Source organism: Lutra lutra, chromosome 1, assembly GCF_902655055.1.
Source record: "Lutra lutra chromosome 1, mLutLut1.2, whole genome shotgun sequence".
Taxonomy (NCBI): domain Eukaryota; kingdom Metazoa; phylum Chordata; class Mammalia; order Carnivora; family Mustelidae; genus Lutra; species Lutra lutra.
Window position 1 is genome coordinate 217,334,001 of NC_062278.1, and position 14,731 is coordinate 217,348,731.

Genomic DNA, 14,731 nt, shown 5'->3' on the forward strand with positions numbered 1-14,731 from the left:
TGCACTATGCTGGTAACAACTGTCTCATCTATGGTCATGCAGCACACACTTGGGGCAGAGTCAGGGCCAGAGCTTGTACTTCCTGGATTCCCAACCCTGAGCACTTCAACCACTCACATCCCCATTCCAACCCAGGGTCCAGCCAGAGCTCCTCCTCTGGTTGCAAGATTGTGGCCTATAAAGCCCAGACGATGACTCTGCTTCCTCAGCCTTGCCAGCTTCTCAGCAAATGCCCAGAGTCTTGGATAGATGGGCAGATGGGTGAACAGATGAACAGATAGATGGCTGAATGGACAAACAGGTGGATGGATAAATGGATGGATATGCAGATAGGTATACAAATGGGATGGTTGAATGAATAGATGGATGGAAAGAAGGAAGTAAGTTAGGGAAGGAAGGGAAGGGAGGGAAGGGAAGGAAGGGAAGGAGGTAGGGAAGGAGGGAGGAGAGGCAAAAGGTTGGCTTGATGGATGGTTCCGTGGGCAAACACGGGCAGACCGATAGAAAAATGGACAGATGGATAGATGGATGAATAGAGTGAGACTGTCACCAGAAGATCCACTGAGCCAACACACAGAACCATGAGATATAAATGTTTGCTGTTTTAAGCCACAAAGTTTTGAGAATGTTTGTTACACAGCAACGACTAACATTTGAAGTAGTGTAACTCATTCAAAGTCACACAGGGAGCTGAAGGGAGGGAGTCTATCTCCTTACCCACCACACTCTGTGTATAGCTCATGCAAAGCTGTTCAAAGTCCTCTTCCAAACTGTGGTCCCCCGCTGACCATCCACGCTGGGGTCAGGTCCATGCTGCCAAGATGACACTAAAAGTATTCAATATATAAGTCTTCAGCATGGTGAAATGGAACAAGATCCTGGAGATCCCCTCATATTCCTGGAGCGAAGCCCTTAGTGCTTGCATCATGGGGAGGTCTGGGGGTCTTTGGGGTAGCAGTTACTTACCAACTGGTATGGGATAATTTAATATATAAACCACCAGCTCAACTGTACAGGTATGTACCAGCAGATCATCAGCCCTGCTTATAACAATATTTAACCTCCTGCTTCATTGAAGAACCCATAGGTTTGTTCCTTCTTAAAACAGATCCACACAACTTCCAGATTTCCCTTAACACAGCCCACCCTATAGCCACAATCCCACACAGGTCACAGGTCCTTGCTTGAACACCACACACACACACACACAAAACCCCAAGACTATTCTTGGATAATTTATTCAGAATTTTCATATAAACAGGTAATTATCCCATATTTTACATGCAGAGCAATTTCAATATTCAAAAAAAAAGGCATATTCTGTACACAGCACTACTTGGCTCTTGTAGGAAAACATTGAAAAAATAATTGAGCTCTTGGTGGGTTTTGTGTTTCTGAGTTGTTTTTCACATATGCCGAGGCACATTTGATCCTGTGCAGCTGACAACAGATGGAAGTGTCTGCTGCTGACATGCGGGGCCAAGACCGCCCCCAGGCACACAAAGTAGAAAGTCTAAACAAGCCATTCCCGAATGTGTGCATAGACGCACACTCATCTTGGAAGTTGTTCCTTCTTTCCAAAGGAGACCAAGAGCCTCAGATTCACAATCTGGTTTCTAGTAAGGACTTTTGGGGTCCACATCCAAATAAGAATTTGGCTGAAGTTTGTTTCTGGACCCTGACTGGTATGAGGTGACCATGAGCTCAAAAAGTCAATGTTTCCCTCTGCTTCTGGGGGGACCCCTAAGGAAACATTCACCTTTAATTGTAGCCCCTGAAAGTCCATCACATTCTTTCAAACAAATGCACAAATTAGCCTTTGTTTTTTCCATCTCAGCTTCACCTTCGGTGTAAATCAAAATTCTAAAGAACATTCTGGAAGGCCTTCTAAATGGACACCATTCTATGTGCACCATTTATATACAATCAGCATTTCCCTGTTCCCTACCCCCCAACAAAACCATAATTTCTGAAGAGCCTGAGGTGTCAAGGACTCACCAAGTGGTATCCAAAAGACATTTAACACCAAACTTTCACCCACCACGAAGTAGAAGAATGATTGTCCCTGGGACTACAGCACATCCATCACCTACCCAGATGGCTAGCATGGGCCATGCTCTGATGGCAATGCTGCCCACTGACCACTATTTTCACAGCTACAAATGAACACCTCCCAACCCAACAAGCACATTATGGCAGATTGTCCGCTCTGGTGGGAGATAGTGGAAGAATTGTCCATTGACTGGCAGCAGTCTCCAATGATCACAGGATTGTATGTGCAGACCCTTGCATCAGTTCCCACACTTTCTCCATTGTGCTCAATATCTCTCCAAGAGAACCAGCAGCATTTCTCCCAACTAGCTTGAAATAACAGGAAAGCACCAAGGATAGCTCCCAGAATACAAACATTTCCAGAAGTGTGTTTGACATCACTGGTCCTGGGAGAAAGTAATGTGCTTGCTTTTCTCCTCTTGGAAGAAGAAACTACTATGTGGATTAGGCCACATTAACGAAAAAGGTTTTAATAATAATGAGACATCTTTAAAAGCAAACAGCAAAAAGTGTCAACCTAAGCTGGCTTTGTTGCTTTTTTTTTTTTTTAATAGCCAATCACTGCAAGCCCCCCAGTATAGACCATCACTATAAAGCCCCTCCCAGGGCAACCATGACTTCCTAGGACCAAAGTTGTTAGAGCCAACATTATGTGATGAAAAAGGCTTGTGACCCAATGGCTGCTTGCTCTTCTCACTGCAGTAGCAGAGGCAACTAAAGGAAATAGGTGAAATCCCATTTGTGCAGGTGGGCCCATCTCTCTACTGTATCTCTCCAGGGTAAGCACAAAAGGGTGAGACCATGGGGGGTGGGCAGCATCTGAAAGTATAAGGGCAGTGAGGTTTGGCAAGTACAGCCCTGCTGGCCCTTCCCAGACTTACAAATGGGTTTTTTCAAAGCCCCGTTAAGTTCAAACAGTATCAGCCAGAGGTCAACCAAACACAGGGGTCCAGGGTTTTGTTGCTTAAAAAGAAAAAAAAAAAATACACTCAGCATGCTGGTGGGTTCTGGATTGGAATTTCTCAACATTCCCCCTCTCCACTTAGAAAATAGAAATGCTACATCAGGTGTTTGCATGTGAGGTCCCCACAAGTGCAATTTGTTCCACTCCCATTAAAGGAGTAGGAACAAGCCATGGAGACCAGGGCACCTCGGTGCTCAATTCACAGGGATGCAGCGGGACAGTGGGTGTAGTGGCTTTGCTCTAAAGCCTCTCTTTGCCCCAGCAGGAGATGGAGTATCCTCTCTTAGCCAAAGGCAGGTAGCTCAGAACTCGGTACCCCACAAATCAGATATATCACAATGGCCTGAAATCTAGTTCGTGTTTGGGAGCATGGTGTTGATGGATGGAGGACCAAAACAAAGTGGAGGAGGGATTGAATTCAGAGAAGATTATCAGCCAGAAAAAGGATCTATGCTCACACGAAAGCCACACTTTATCCCAATTCCCTCCCTCAAAATTCTTACTGGTCCCTGGCATTTGGAATCAGCTGATACAGATTTTCCCTGATTCAGATTGGATCCAGGCAGAATTCTGAAGTCTCAAAGATGTCCATTATTGAACCACATCCTAATGATACACTGAGGTAGACTGTGCTGGAAAAAAAAAAAAAATCATTACCCCACATTCACCTGTTTATTTTTGATAAAAATTTACATGCACTCCATTTTTTATGAAAGTGATTTTTACAGTGATTTTATATATTAAAATAAATAATTTTCTCCTAATATAAGAAAACCTTTCTGAATTAGAAAAATGTGAAAATTGTTGCTAGTGTGGTATACGGCCACTACAAATTTACTATGAAAAGAACAAAATACCTAGATCTATGTGTTCTTAATTTATGTAGACCCTCTTATATGTACAAAATAAATTTGGTGAAAATAATTTCTGTACTCTTGTTCCTTGTACCCAATCATTGAGGCTCCCCAGAAGTATTTCATGTGCTATAATTTCTCAAATCATATAAATAAGATAGTAATAGGCAATTGGGATTTGTCTACCTGTGTTGTTAATCAAGAATTGAGAAGGTTCAGAGGTTGCCATTGTCTCTAACCTATTCTGAAGCCCGCAACTTTTAAGAGAAGAGGAGAAGGAAGCAGTCAAAAACTCATGAGAAAATGCTCTCAGGGATAACACGTGGGTGATGATTTTGATGAACCAAAGTAATGGGTTCACCGTGTTCTTCATTTGAGCAGCTGTGATTCCTTCCCCAAAGGGAAGAAACTGGACTCACGCCCATCCAGAAGTTCTTGGTGGCGTGAAGGTCCTTAGCAGTTTCTCTTCCAGACTCTACTCTCTTGGGGACTGCAACGTCATAAGCACCTGAGAGTTCTGCTCAGGCCCCACACCTGGCCCAGCTGAGGTCACTGGGCACAGAGCAGCTTCTGGGAGGTCAACTCTGAGGACAGGTGGATGCCCTGAGGGTGGAGGGGACCGACAGGTGCATCTCGCTTCATACTGCTTAGTGTTCTCAAAGTCCATCTGGGCTGTCGCACTTTGGGGTTTAGTTCTGCTGTGGTATGTGCACACCCAGTTGAGGAAGCATGCGAGGTACACAAGGAACCAAGAGATCCAAGAGCCACAAGTGTGTCTGAAGGCAGGACTCAGCTCCAGGTGGCTATCAGCTTTCCCAAGCAGAAACCAAACCCAATCTCCCACACCCTCAGCGTGGCCTCATCATGTCCAAAAGGGTCAGCAGCTAATGTGGCTTTATTCCCAGAAAAGTGGATGCCTTTAAGACCAAACAAATCAGCCACTGGTGCCTCGCTCCCCCTCTGCACACAGGCAGACCAACCCACAAACCCTCCCCCCGACCCCGGGAAACAGTTAATAACTTATGAGGCTGACGTTGGAGAGTTTTAAAAAATTAAATATGTTACAAATATATTCTCAAAATCCTTAATCAACTCAGTTTTTTCTTCTTTTTTTCTTTTTTCTGTCCTAGCTTTGTTTGGTCTTGAAAAGATCCACTATCACTCCAAATGACTCCCTTGGCTCCTGGAAAACATTTTTCACCAAAGTTAAGGGAGAAAAGACTCCTGAGACTAGGCTTGGGGCAGAAGAATCTGTGGAGGGTACAGTCTCCCAGTAAATAAGGAAGGCAGGAGATGGGAGGATCAGGAGCTCGAGAAGACAGAACCTTCATGAGCCGACCCCCAAAGTGTCAACGGGGCATGAACGCTTTGCACGCACGCACGGGCACACACGTGCACACACACACACCAGCCATATCTAGCCTGGACGTATACACACACGCGCACGGACACACGCCGGGACTGCAGATCCTTATCAGAAGTACAAAAGCAGCAGCTATTGGTCAATTTGAGGAACTGACTTTGTGAAGAAGAAAAAAAAAATCCTTCAGCCTGGATGAGGAAAAAACACCTTCCTGAAGCCCACTCTGGAAAGCCTGAAATTCTACTGGAACAGGGTTGGCTTTTTTTTTTTTTCCTTTCTTTCAAACTTTTGTTCCACAAACAAGTTTCATGTTTTATACTGTAGCTCAGATGCCAGGAGAAAAAAAAAAGAAGAAGATTTGTAAAAACAGGGGCTTGCTCTCATGTACTAGAAAAAATAGTAACATCCTGGCTTAAAACCACAGTTGCCTACAAAGGACAGCAGCCAAGGAAACCCCTTCTCTAGGGTCACAGTTCAATTCTCTGACAGCTCGTCAAATTGGCAATCAAACACGTTTTTAAGTCACAGATGAACAGCAATGGATAGTTATGATCTCTGAGCTCCGTCGGACACTGGCAGATTCATAGGAGAATCCTGAGTTTTCTGGAGACCTTCAGATCCAAGGAAAGTGAAGATGGGAACCCCTCCCCCAAAACAGGCGCTGTTAGGAAGGATTCGACCTGGGCAGAGTCAGAATCCGTCCGTTTTTCTTGCCCCCATTCATGTGGGTATAGGGGATGTGCTCCTCGTAGTTCCGCTTTAGGCCCAGGGAGGACCCTCCATCCCGGCCCCCGGCCTCCTCCCTCTGAGAGTGGGAGGCCCGATCCAGGGGGACACTCTCCATGTCCTCAAACTCCATCTCCAGCTCCTCGCTCTCAGGTGCCTTGTTCTCCTCGCTGTGGAAGAAGGAAACTTCCGGAAAGCTGGGGTGCAGGTCATCCTTGAGCAGGTCGACGATCTCCAGGAAGGAGGGCCGCATCTTGGGATTGAATTGCCAGCACATACGCATCAGGTCGGTGCTGCGGGACAGAAGGACAGTCAGGAATGCGTCCAGCGGCATCTGGCCGAGCAGTCTCCACCCCAGCCCCCTCCCCTGCGGCCCACACCCACGACGACAAGTGCCAACATCAGTGCAGGCCATGGCCAAGACAGAAACGAGATTTCTACCGGTGCTTAGAAGAGAACGGTTTGGGAAAGAGAGCCGAAGGGGCTGCCTCACTCCCAGGCCAGATCAAGAAGCACACCTCTCGATGCACCCACCTTTTGGCTAAGGTTGATCATTTTCTACATTCCTGGTTTTTTCTTTCTCCCATTTGGTGCATTTCATAAGGTTGAATTCCTACCGGGGCTTCCTGAAAGGCTTCCCTGTGCCAAGGAGCAATCTTTCTAGGGTCAAAGAGCCTTCAGGGTTGAGAGGCTTGCCTCATGGGGCAGCTGAGGGGACTGAACCTAGAGGGCCCAGCTCTGAGCAGCCATCCTGCAGGCTTGGTGCCGGCGCTGTCCAGGGTGCCAGCAGGGGCGTACAACCCGACTCAGCCAAGCGCGCACAGTGCAGGTGCTGAGGGCCCGGGGTTTCTATTTTACCTCTTCCCCTCCCCAAATGACCTGATCTGGTCCTCTGCAGTGTCTCTGTAAACAAAGTTCTACTGAGTGTTCTGCAGTTCCTCGAGGACAGATCCTTTACCTCTATGGTTAGGTTTATTCCCAATTATCTTATAGTGAAAAGAAGGGCCCTCTGCACCCCAGTGTTCATAGCCGCAATGGCCACAGTCTCCAAACTGTGGAAAGAACCAAGATGCCCTTCAACGGACGAATGGATAAGGAAGATGTGGTCCATATACACTAGGGAGTGTTATGCCTCCATCAGAAAGGATGAATCCCCAACTTTTGTAGCAACATGGACGGGACTGGAAGAGATGATGCTGAGTGAAATAAGTCAAGCAGAGAGAGTCAATTATCATATGGTTTCACTTACTTGTGGACCATAAGGATAACACTGAGGACATAGGAAGATGAGGAGGAGAAGTGAGTTGGGGGAAATCGGAGTGGGAGATGAACCATGAGAGACTGTGGACTCTGAGAAACAGGGTTTTGGAGGGGAGGAGGTAGGGAGGTGGGTGACCCTGGTGTTTGGTATTAAGGAGGGCACGTATTGCATGAAGCACTGGGTGTGGTGCATAAACAATGAATCTTGGAACACTGAAAAAATGAAATTACATTAAAAAATAAAATCAAGTTCTACTGGCACACAGACACACCTCCTCATTTACTCACCATTCACAGCTGCCTTCTGTCTACGCAACAGAGTTGAGTAGCTGCAACAGGGAGCCACAGGGCCCACAAAGCTCCAAATATTCACAGTACTTTCTAGAAAGTGTGTGGACCTCTGCCCTAGGGCCTACCTAATTTCCCTGGTCCTGGAACTATGCAGCCAGCTACTAAGGACCAGGAAAGGACTCTCATGAAGCTACATTCAGAAATTCTTTGCTCAGAGTTTCGAAATAACTCTGCTTTGTACTCTTTTTCACATAAGGTCCCTTCCAACTGGGTTTTCTAAATTAACAGTCTTATTCTTTGGGGGATGAAACCTCAGAATGGCCTTTCCCCCTAGATTTTCCAGGAGGGCAAACTTTTTTCTTAAGAAACGCTGATAAGGGGCACCTGGGTGGCTCAGTAGGTTAAGCCTCTGCCTTCAGCCAGGGTTATGATCTCAGGATCCTGGGATCGAGCCCCACATCAGGCTCTCTGCACAGCAAGAAGCCTGCTTCCCCCTCTCTCTCTGCCTGCCTCTCTGCCTACTTGTGATCTCTCTGTCAAATAAATAAATAAAATATTAAAAAAAAACACTGATAAAGGACTTTATATGTAAACCATCTCATAGTAGAGAGGAAACACCCCAAAACACAGGGAAAATACAGTTTGCACACAACTCTCCTTCAGATCTACCCTCTTGCCTTTTCTATCTGAAGACATCTGGAAATGTAATATATATATATATATATATATATATATATACACACAAACACACACATTTTATACTTAATATTTTAACATAGGCTTATCTACTGAGTTATCAAATATTTTTATAGGCATCATCTCAAATTTCAATTGCTACTGTCATTTCATTTTTTAATTTATCTTAAATAGTTTCTTTTAAAGATTTTCTTTATTTATTTGTGAGAGAACATGAGCGAGCAAGAGAAAGAGCATGAGCAGGGGGAGTGGCAGAGGGACAGGGAGAAGCAGGTTCCGTGCTGAGCAGGGAGCCCGATGTGGGGGCTCGATCCCAGGACCCCGGGATCACAACCTGAGTCGAAGGCAGACACTTAACTGACTGAGCCACCCAGGTGCCCCCCTTTTTTCCTATGGCCAAAATTTACAACAAAAATTGGGGGAGTGAGGAAATAAGTAACACCTATCCCTGACCAAAAATAATTTTAATGTTTCGGCTTCTGATTTCTTTTTTTCCCCAATTCTGTTGCGATATAACAGACATGTCTGATTGTATTCACTCCCTGACAAAATGTTAAGTATATAAAGGACTGACAGTTAAACGTAAACATCCCACCCGAGCGACCCAATTTCCTTCTCCCATGGTAACCATGGTAACCAATGCTGTGCGGTTTCTCTACAACCTTCCACAGACACAATAGGCGAGAAAGCATTTGTGCAAAGATATGGCATGCAAACACAAGCATGTGTATAGGTATGATGTGCAGAAAAAGTGTCCATGCGAAGACACAACATGCAAACATGAACACACATGTAGACAAATGACACAAAACCAAAGGGCAACACCTTTTTGATGAAGAGCCCACACAGCACCCAGTCTTTCTACACTTACACTCTCTCTGGACAATTGTCGGGTTGGTCCAGATACCCTCCATCCATGACAAATTTCAACACCTGTTCATTTGACAGGCCTTGGTAAGGCTGTTCTGCCAAGCTGGTGATTTCCCAAAGGACCACGCCAAAGGACCTGCCAACGACAGTTCAAAGTAGTAACAAAGAAGCCATTAAAACACACACGCGCACGCACACGCACACACCCCTCCTCGGTTTACGAGAACATGTTTGGCCAGTTAATTAAACAATTCATGCTGCATTCAGAAATGCCTAGATTAGTCTCAACTGAACGTAAGTGGCCATACAAGGGTCCTTCCAACATGACATCCCCTCTGCTTTCTTGATCAAGGGGCTGTGAGGAAGGCAGGTTTTAACTGGCCCCCTCTTGCCAGTCACACTAATGCAACACCCCGGGATCCAAGCCCAGCACTGTGTCCACCAATCCATCCACCACTCACCACATGTCAGAAGAAGTGGTAAAGACCCCGTCCTTCAGGGATTCCGGTGCCATCCACCGCACAGGGAGCAGACCCTTGCCTCCTTTCCGGTAGTAATCCGTTTCATAGATGTCTCTGGTCATCCCAAAGTCTGACAACAAAGGGGTCATGTGGTCTTAACCTTCAGCCTACAGTCCAGGTGTCTCCTTCTTGCCCCACGCCTGGTAGAGCCCTCAGATGGGCTTACCTGCCCCAGGTGTGTGCTCACCCGGGTGGTAGCCAAATCCCATGAGGATAGTCTGAGAGTACTCATGGGGATGTGGAGGGAAAGGATGGGCCACCATGTAAAGGGAAGGAAAAGGAAGCACCAAGTGGCCAAGAAGCAATGTTTCAGCCCACAGCTTGGGAACCCCATTCTCAGCAACACTTCCTTCCCACCCATGACCTTACGAGCATCCCAAACCAAAGCATGGAGTCTCTGCAGCCAACCTGATCTTCTCCACTAGGTACAGCCCCACTACTACCCTGCTGCCCAGCTCAAGACCAGGGTCGGGCCCCCTTTTGACCACGACCCTTTCCTCATACCCACATCTAAGACATCGGCATGTTCTGCCCATTCTTCTTCCACATCTGCTCTAACCCAGCCCTTTCTCCCCATCACCCCGGCCCCACCGCCACCTCTTACCTGCAGGACCTTCCCTCCACCCTGACCCTGACAGCCCAATGCCCAAGAGAAGCTCCATAAATAGCATCATATTATTTCTTGCTTCCCATGGCTAATGGAGGATAAGGTCTCTTGGGATTATAAACAGGATGATATTCTGGCTTCCCTTGTTGATAATGTCGTTTGAGATCATAAATAGAATCACGTTACTTCTGCTTCCCACTGGCTTCTTAGGGTAATGGCTAGATGACTTACTGATTAATAAAGCCCTTCCAGGTCTGGCTCCTGCCTCTCTCCCTAACCTCCCATCTCATGTTGCTCTGCTCCCCTCCCTGTTCCTTCTAATACACCACACCAGCCATGCTTCCAGCATCAGGCTTTTGTATCTGCTGGAAAGCCCCCTGGGAGACTCTCATTCATTTAGGTCAACTAATCCCGCAAGATTTGGCCAAAAGCCTGCCTCCCTACAGAGAAAGGCCTCTCTCCTCTCTACCATGGACTCTTTATTTCCTTCAGACCTCTTACGCCCAGTCTTCCTTCTCTTGTTTATCAAGCGCTATTTTACTTTTCATCTTTGAACAGCCCCATCCAGTAGAACTTTCCATGATGACGAACGCCGTCTATGCTCACTCTGCCCAATATGGCAGCCACCAGGCTCAAGGTGGCGACTGTTTACTTGCAATGTGGCCAGCGCAGCCCAAGGAATACTATTTTAATTCCAGTTAATTTAAGCTGACTTGGCTGTAAATGGCTACATGGGGCCAGCGGCTGCTGGGCCGGGTGTTGCGTGAGGGCAGAAAAACCGTGGTGTCTGACCGATCATCAGTCCCATCTATCGGCTCCCAGTGTGGTGGCTTCCAATTCCCAATGGGGAATGCCACTATTATCCAGAGCAGGAAATGAGCAAGTTCATGAGCAAGTGCAATTAAATTATAGACCAAGGTCCAGGCCCTCTTTGTACTATTGGAAAAGACTGACCTGCTCAGGACAGACATCTCCTACAATCAGACTGGGCCTGGGCCACACACTTCCAAATAGAAGGCCAGACGCACCTCCAATTTTGACGGTGAAATCGTGGGCCACCATGCAGTTGCGGGCTGCAAGATCCCGGTGCACGAACTTCTTGGCATTCAGGTAGGCCATCCCATCGGCGATCTCCGCCGCCATCTGAATCATCTCTTGCAGGGTAGGGGGAGGGCGGCCGGGGTTATTCTAAAATCGAAACAAGGGGTCGGGTTCAGGGACGCAGCTGCCTGCGACCACGAGCGGGCACCCTGCCGGGTCCCCAGAGCCCGCTCACCTCAGCCTCCGGCCGCAGGGAGCGGAGGTAGCTCTTGAGGTCTCCGTGGGCCATCAGCTCCATCACCACCAGCGTCGGCTGGCCTTTGGACACCACCCCCAGGAGGCGGACCTGCGGAGCAAAGATCTTGGGTGAGGGTCCCAGGGAAGGTTGCCATCACCAAGGTCTCCCCGTCTGACATCGACATCACGCACAGCACCTTGCGTGGGGAGCCCGGCTCTGTCTGGCTCCAATGCCAGGGTCAGTGCCTTGTGGGGGCAGAGGCACCAGGGGAGGGAGGGAGATTTCAAGACTCTCGGTCTTGCGGCGTGGGGAGCACAGAGACATGCCCAACACAACACAGCAACACTCCAAGGCAGACCCTTCGAGATCTCCTCGGGGGAGCAAATCAGGCACGTTCCCACCTCCCAGGCTTTGCACTTGCTGTTCCCTCCCAGGTCCACATGGCCCAGTCCCTCCGTCCTTAGCACACCTTCCCCACTCCCAAATGCCCAGCCCCCTGATTCTGCTCTCTTGCTCCATCCTGCCACAGCACTGGCTCCTAATGACCTCCAGGAGGAACTTATTGGGCTTAGGGTCTGTCTCCATGGCTGTCCTGGACTCTCCCCAAGGACAGGAATCTGCCGCATCCAGGAGACAAGATGGGCTCAGCACAGAGCAGATCCCCTCAGCTATGCATGGCAGAGAAGAAAGGACACAAGGCTCAATGAGAAGCTGTGGGGCCACGTAGGAACAGCAGAGCAGGGAGAGTCTGTGCTGACTCGAGTGGGGGCAAGGATGGGGTGAACCATCCTTCGTGTTTCAGAGTCACAAAGGCACCAGGAAAAGGGAAGAGACAGAAGTTTCTGGAAAGCAAGAGAATGAGTCCAGCTCCATGCAAGGTGGGAGAGGATGGGATTTGAGAAGGGGGGAGGGAGGGAGCCTCCTCCACACCTTTACGGTGCTTAGCGGAGCGGGGGACAGGCAGGGGTCCACACCTAGAGTCCTTCTGCTCTGGGCAGGAGGAGGAGGAAGGACAGAGGAAAGGGAACAGGGGAGCAGGCACGAAAGGACGTCTCTGTCTGCTTCTGGGCAAACGTGGGACTCACCACGTGATGACAGGTGAAGCCCTTCATGACTGAGGCCTCGTTGAGAAACTCGATCCTCTCCCGCAGACTGGCCGACTCGTTGACCGTCTTCACCGCCACACGGGTCTCCGCCTCGCCCTTGACGATGTCCCTGGCGTTGCCCTCGTACACCATGCCGAAGGAGCCCTGCCCCAGCTCGCGCAGGAGAGTGATCTTCTCCCGAGGCACCTCCCACTCGTCCGGCACATACACAGAACATGGAAACACTACTCCTCATTGATCTACACGGTGTCCTCGGTGGACCCCCGCGGAGCCCCCAGCCGCCTCCTGCTGAAACTGCCCCCCACCCCGCCAGGGGAATGTTCATTAAGGGACTTCTGTGGTCCAGGCCTTGTACCAGGCACTGGGCGCAGAGCCAAGAACAGGACAGGTGTGGGTCCCTGCCCTTCCTGGAGGGGGCAGCAGAGGCTTGGGATGGAGCCACCATCGGTCCAGGCTCCCCACAAGTTAAGACCTGAGCTGGGCAGAGCTGGGCCGAGCTGGGCCAAGCTGGGCCTGCCTCCTCGTCCTTTCAGTTTGATCTAAAAGCCCTGCCACGCCACAACTCTACTTCCCATCTGAGGCTGTTTTTTCTGCCAAGTGCCAAGGGGATGGGAGACCACCCAGCCTGCTAACCACTGGCCATACCAGTGAGCCCATCCAGGGCCAGTGGATCGGCAGGCAGGCTGCAGTCGTGCAAAGGAGCCCCAGTGAGATCAAAAGACCTGTCCATCCTAGCAGATCCCAGCTGGCAGACCCACCGAACTGCGAACTAACCAACGCTGGCTGTTTCAAGCCACTAACTCTGGGGTGGTTTGTTATGCAGCAAATGATTTGCAGACAAATGCACAAAGGCCTCATAAGAAAAGCCAGAAAGGCTCCAGCCTTCCTCCAAAGGGGGGGATAAATTGTGTCCCTCCCCAGAATTTATGTTGACATCCTAGCCCTGGTACCTCAGAATGTAACTGTATCTAAAGACAGGGCCATTCCGGAGGCAATTCAAGTTCAAATGAACTTGGGAGGCTTTAATCCCATGTGGCTGGTGTCCTCAGAAGAAGAGGACATTTGGACACAGACATGCACACAGGGCTGACCATGTGAGGACCTGGGAGAAGACAGTCGCCCACAACCCAAGGAGGGAGGCTTCAGCAGAAACCAACCCTGCTGACACCTTGATCTCAGACTCCCAGCTTCCAGAAATGCAAGGAACTAAAATTCTGTTTCTGAAGCCATCCATCCAGTCCCTGGTGTTTGTTCCGGAAGCCCCAGCAACCGATATGGTCACCAGGGCCCCAGGCAAGGACGCTGGAGGAGATGAGCACACACACATGCTCCATGGGGGTACCCTGCCCCCAGGGCTCTGAGCCTGGGTCTTTCCCTGGGCGTTCCCCTTGGCCCAGGCCTTCCCAGCCTTAGAGACCCTTGAGTTCCAGTTTCCAGCTTACACGGGGCACCCTTGTGGCCTCGGACATGGCTGCGTTCCCTGAAGGAAGCGGGGCAATTGGGAGGAGAGGCAGCCCTGTGCAGCCTTCCCGGCCTCACCCCTCCCATGGGGTCCGACGGCAGCCCTGAGGCTGAGCTTTCCCACCTCCGACCTGTGGTAACAATGCCATCCCCAAGCCGGGAGAGGGAGCTCCTCCATCCGCGGTCACTGCCCCCTGCTCCTGGCCCCTGCACACATTCCCACCCAGCACGACCCCCTCTTCCAGTTTCCCTACTCTGACGTTTTAGCATCTGAGGCCTCGATGACCCTGGAGGGACTGCCCCTCCCAAGGGCGTCCAACCCCTACAGACCCTAAATGACTGGCCTATGACAGTACCTTCTGCCTGCAAAACCACCATCCAGAGCCCAAAGCCTCACCCTTTTCTCTAGACGGTCCGATCACCCCAGGGCCAGTCCCCCACACCCCAGAACCCACTCAAATCATTCAAAATAGCAAGTCCTTGGTCTTGCCCTGCCCTGCCTTGCCTTGCACACCACAATAAACGTTGTCTTCCTTCTCCCACACTCCCGCAGCAGACCTGATGAGAACACATCCTGGGCGTCCTTACAAACATCCCCCCCAGGGTCCCCTGGCCACAGCGTTCATGCCTCCAAAGTCCCTTTCTGATTCCTGCTGCATGACGTCCTTTAGAAACTTGCAA

The 14,731-nt window shown here is 49.5% G+C and overlaps 1 protein-coding gene across 4 annotated transcripts in view; it reads right to left on the reverse strand.

Annotated features, from left to right (window-relative positions):
- Positions 1-4,974: 4,974 nt before the first annotated feature.
- The window catches only part of INSR (insulin receptor), a 125,553-nt gene continuing 115,796 nt past the window's right edge, over positions 4,975-14,731 (reverse strand). For all 4 annotated transcript variants that reach the window (XM_047703808.1, XM_047703798.1, XM_047703826.1 and 1 more), the window contains 6 exons: positions 12,569-12,813; positions 11,481-11,591; positions 11,233-11,392; positions 9,538-9,667; positions 9,078-9,212; positions 4,975-6,252 (listed from right to left, as the gene is read on the reverse strand). In XM_047703808.1, coding sequence (XP_047559764.1) covers positions 5,898-6,252; positions 9,078-9,212; positions 9,538-9,667; positions 11,233-11,392; positions 11,481-11,591; positions 12,569-12,813 — 1,136 coding nt within the window. In that variant the 3' untranslated portion in view covers positions 4,975-5,897. The remainder of the gene's footprint in view (positions 6,253-9,077; positions 9,213-9,537; positions 9,668-11,232; positions 11,393-11,480; positions 11,592-12,568; positions 12,814-14,731) is intronic.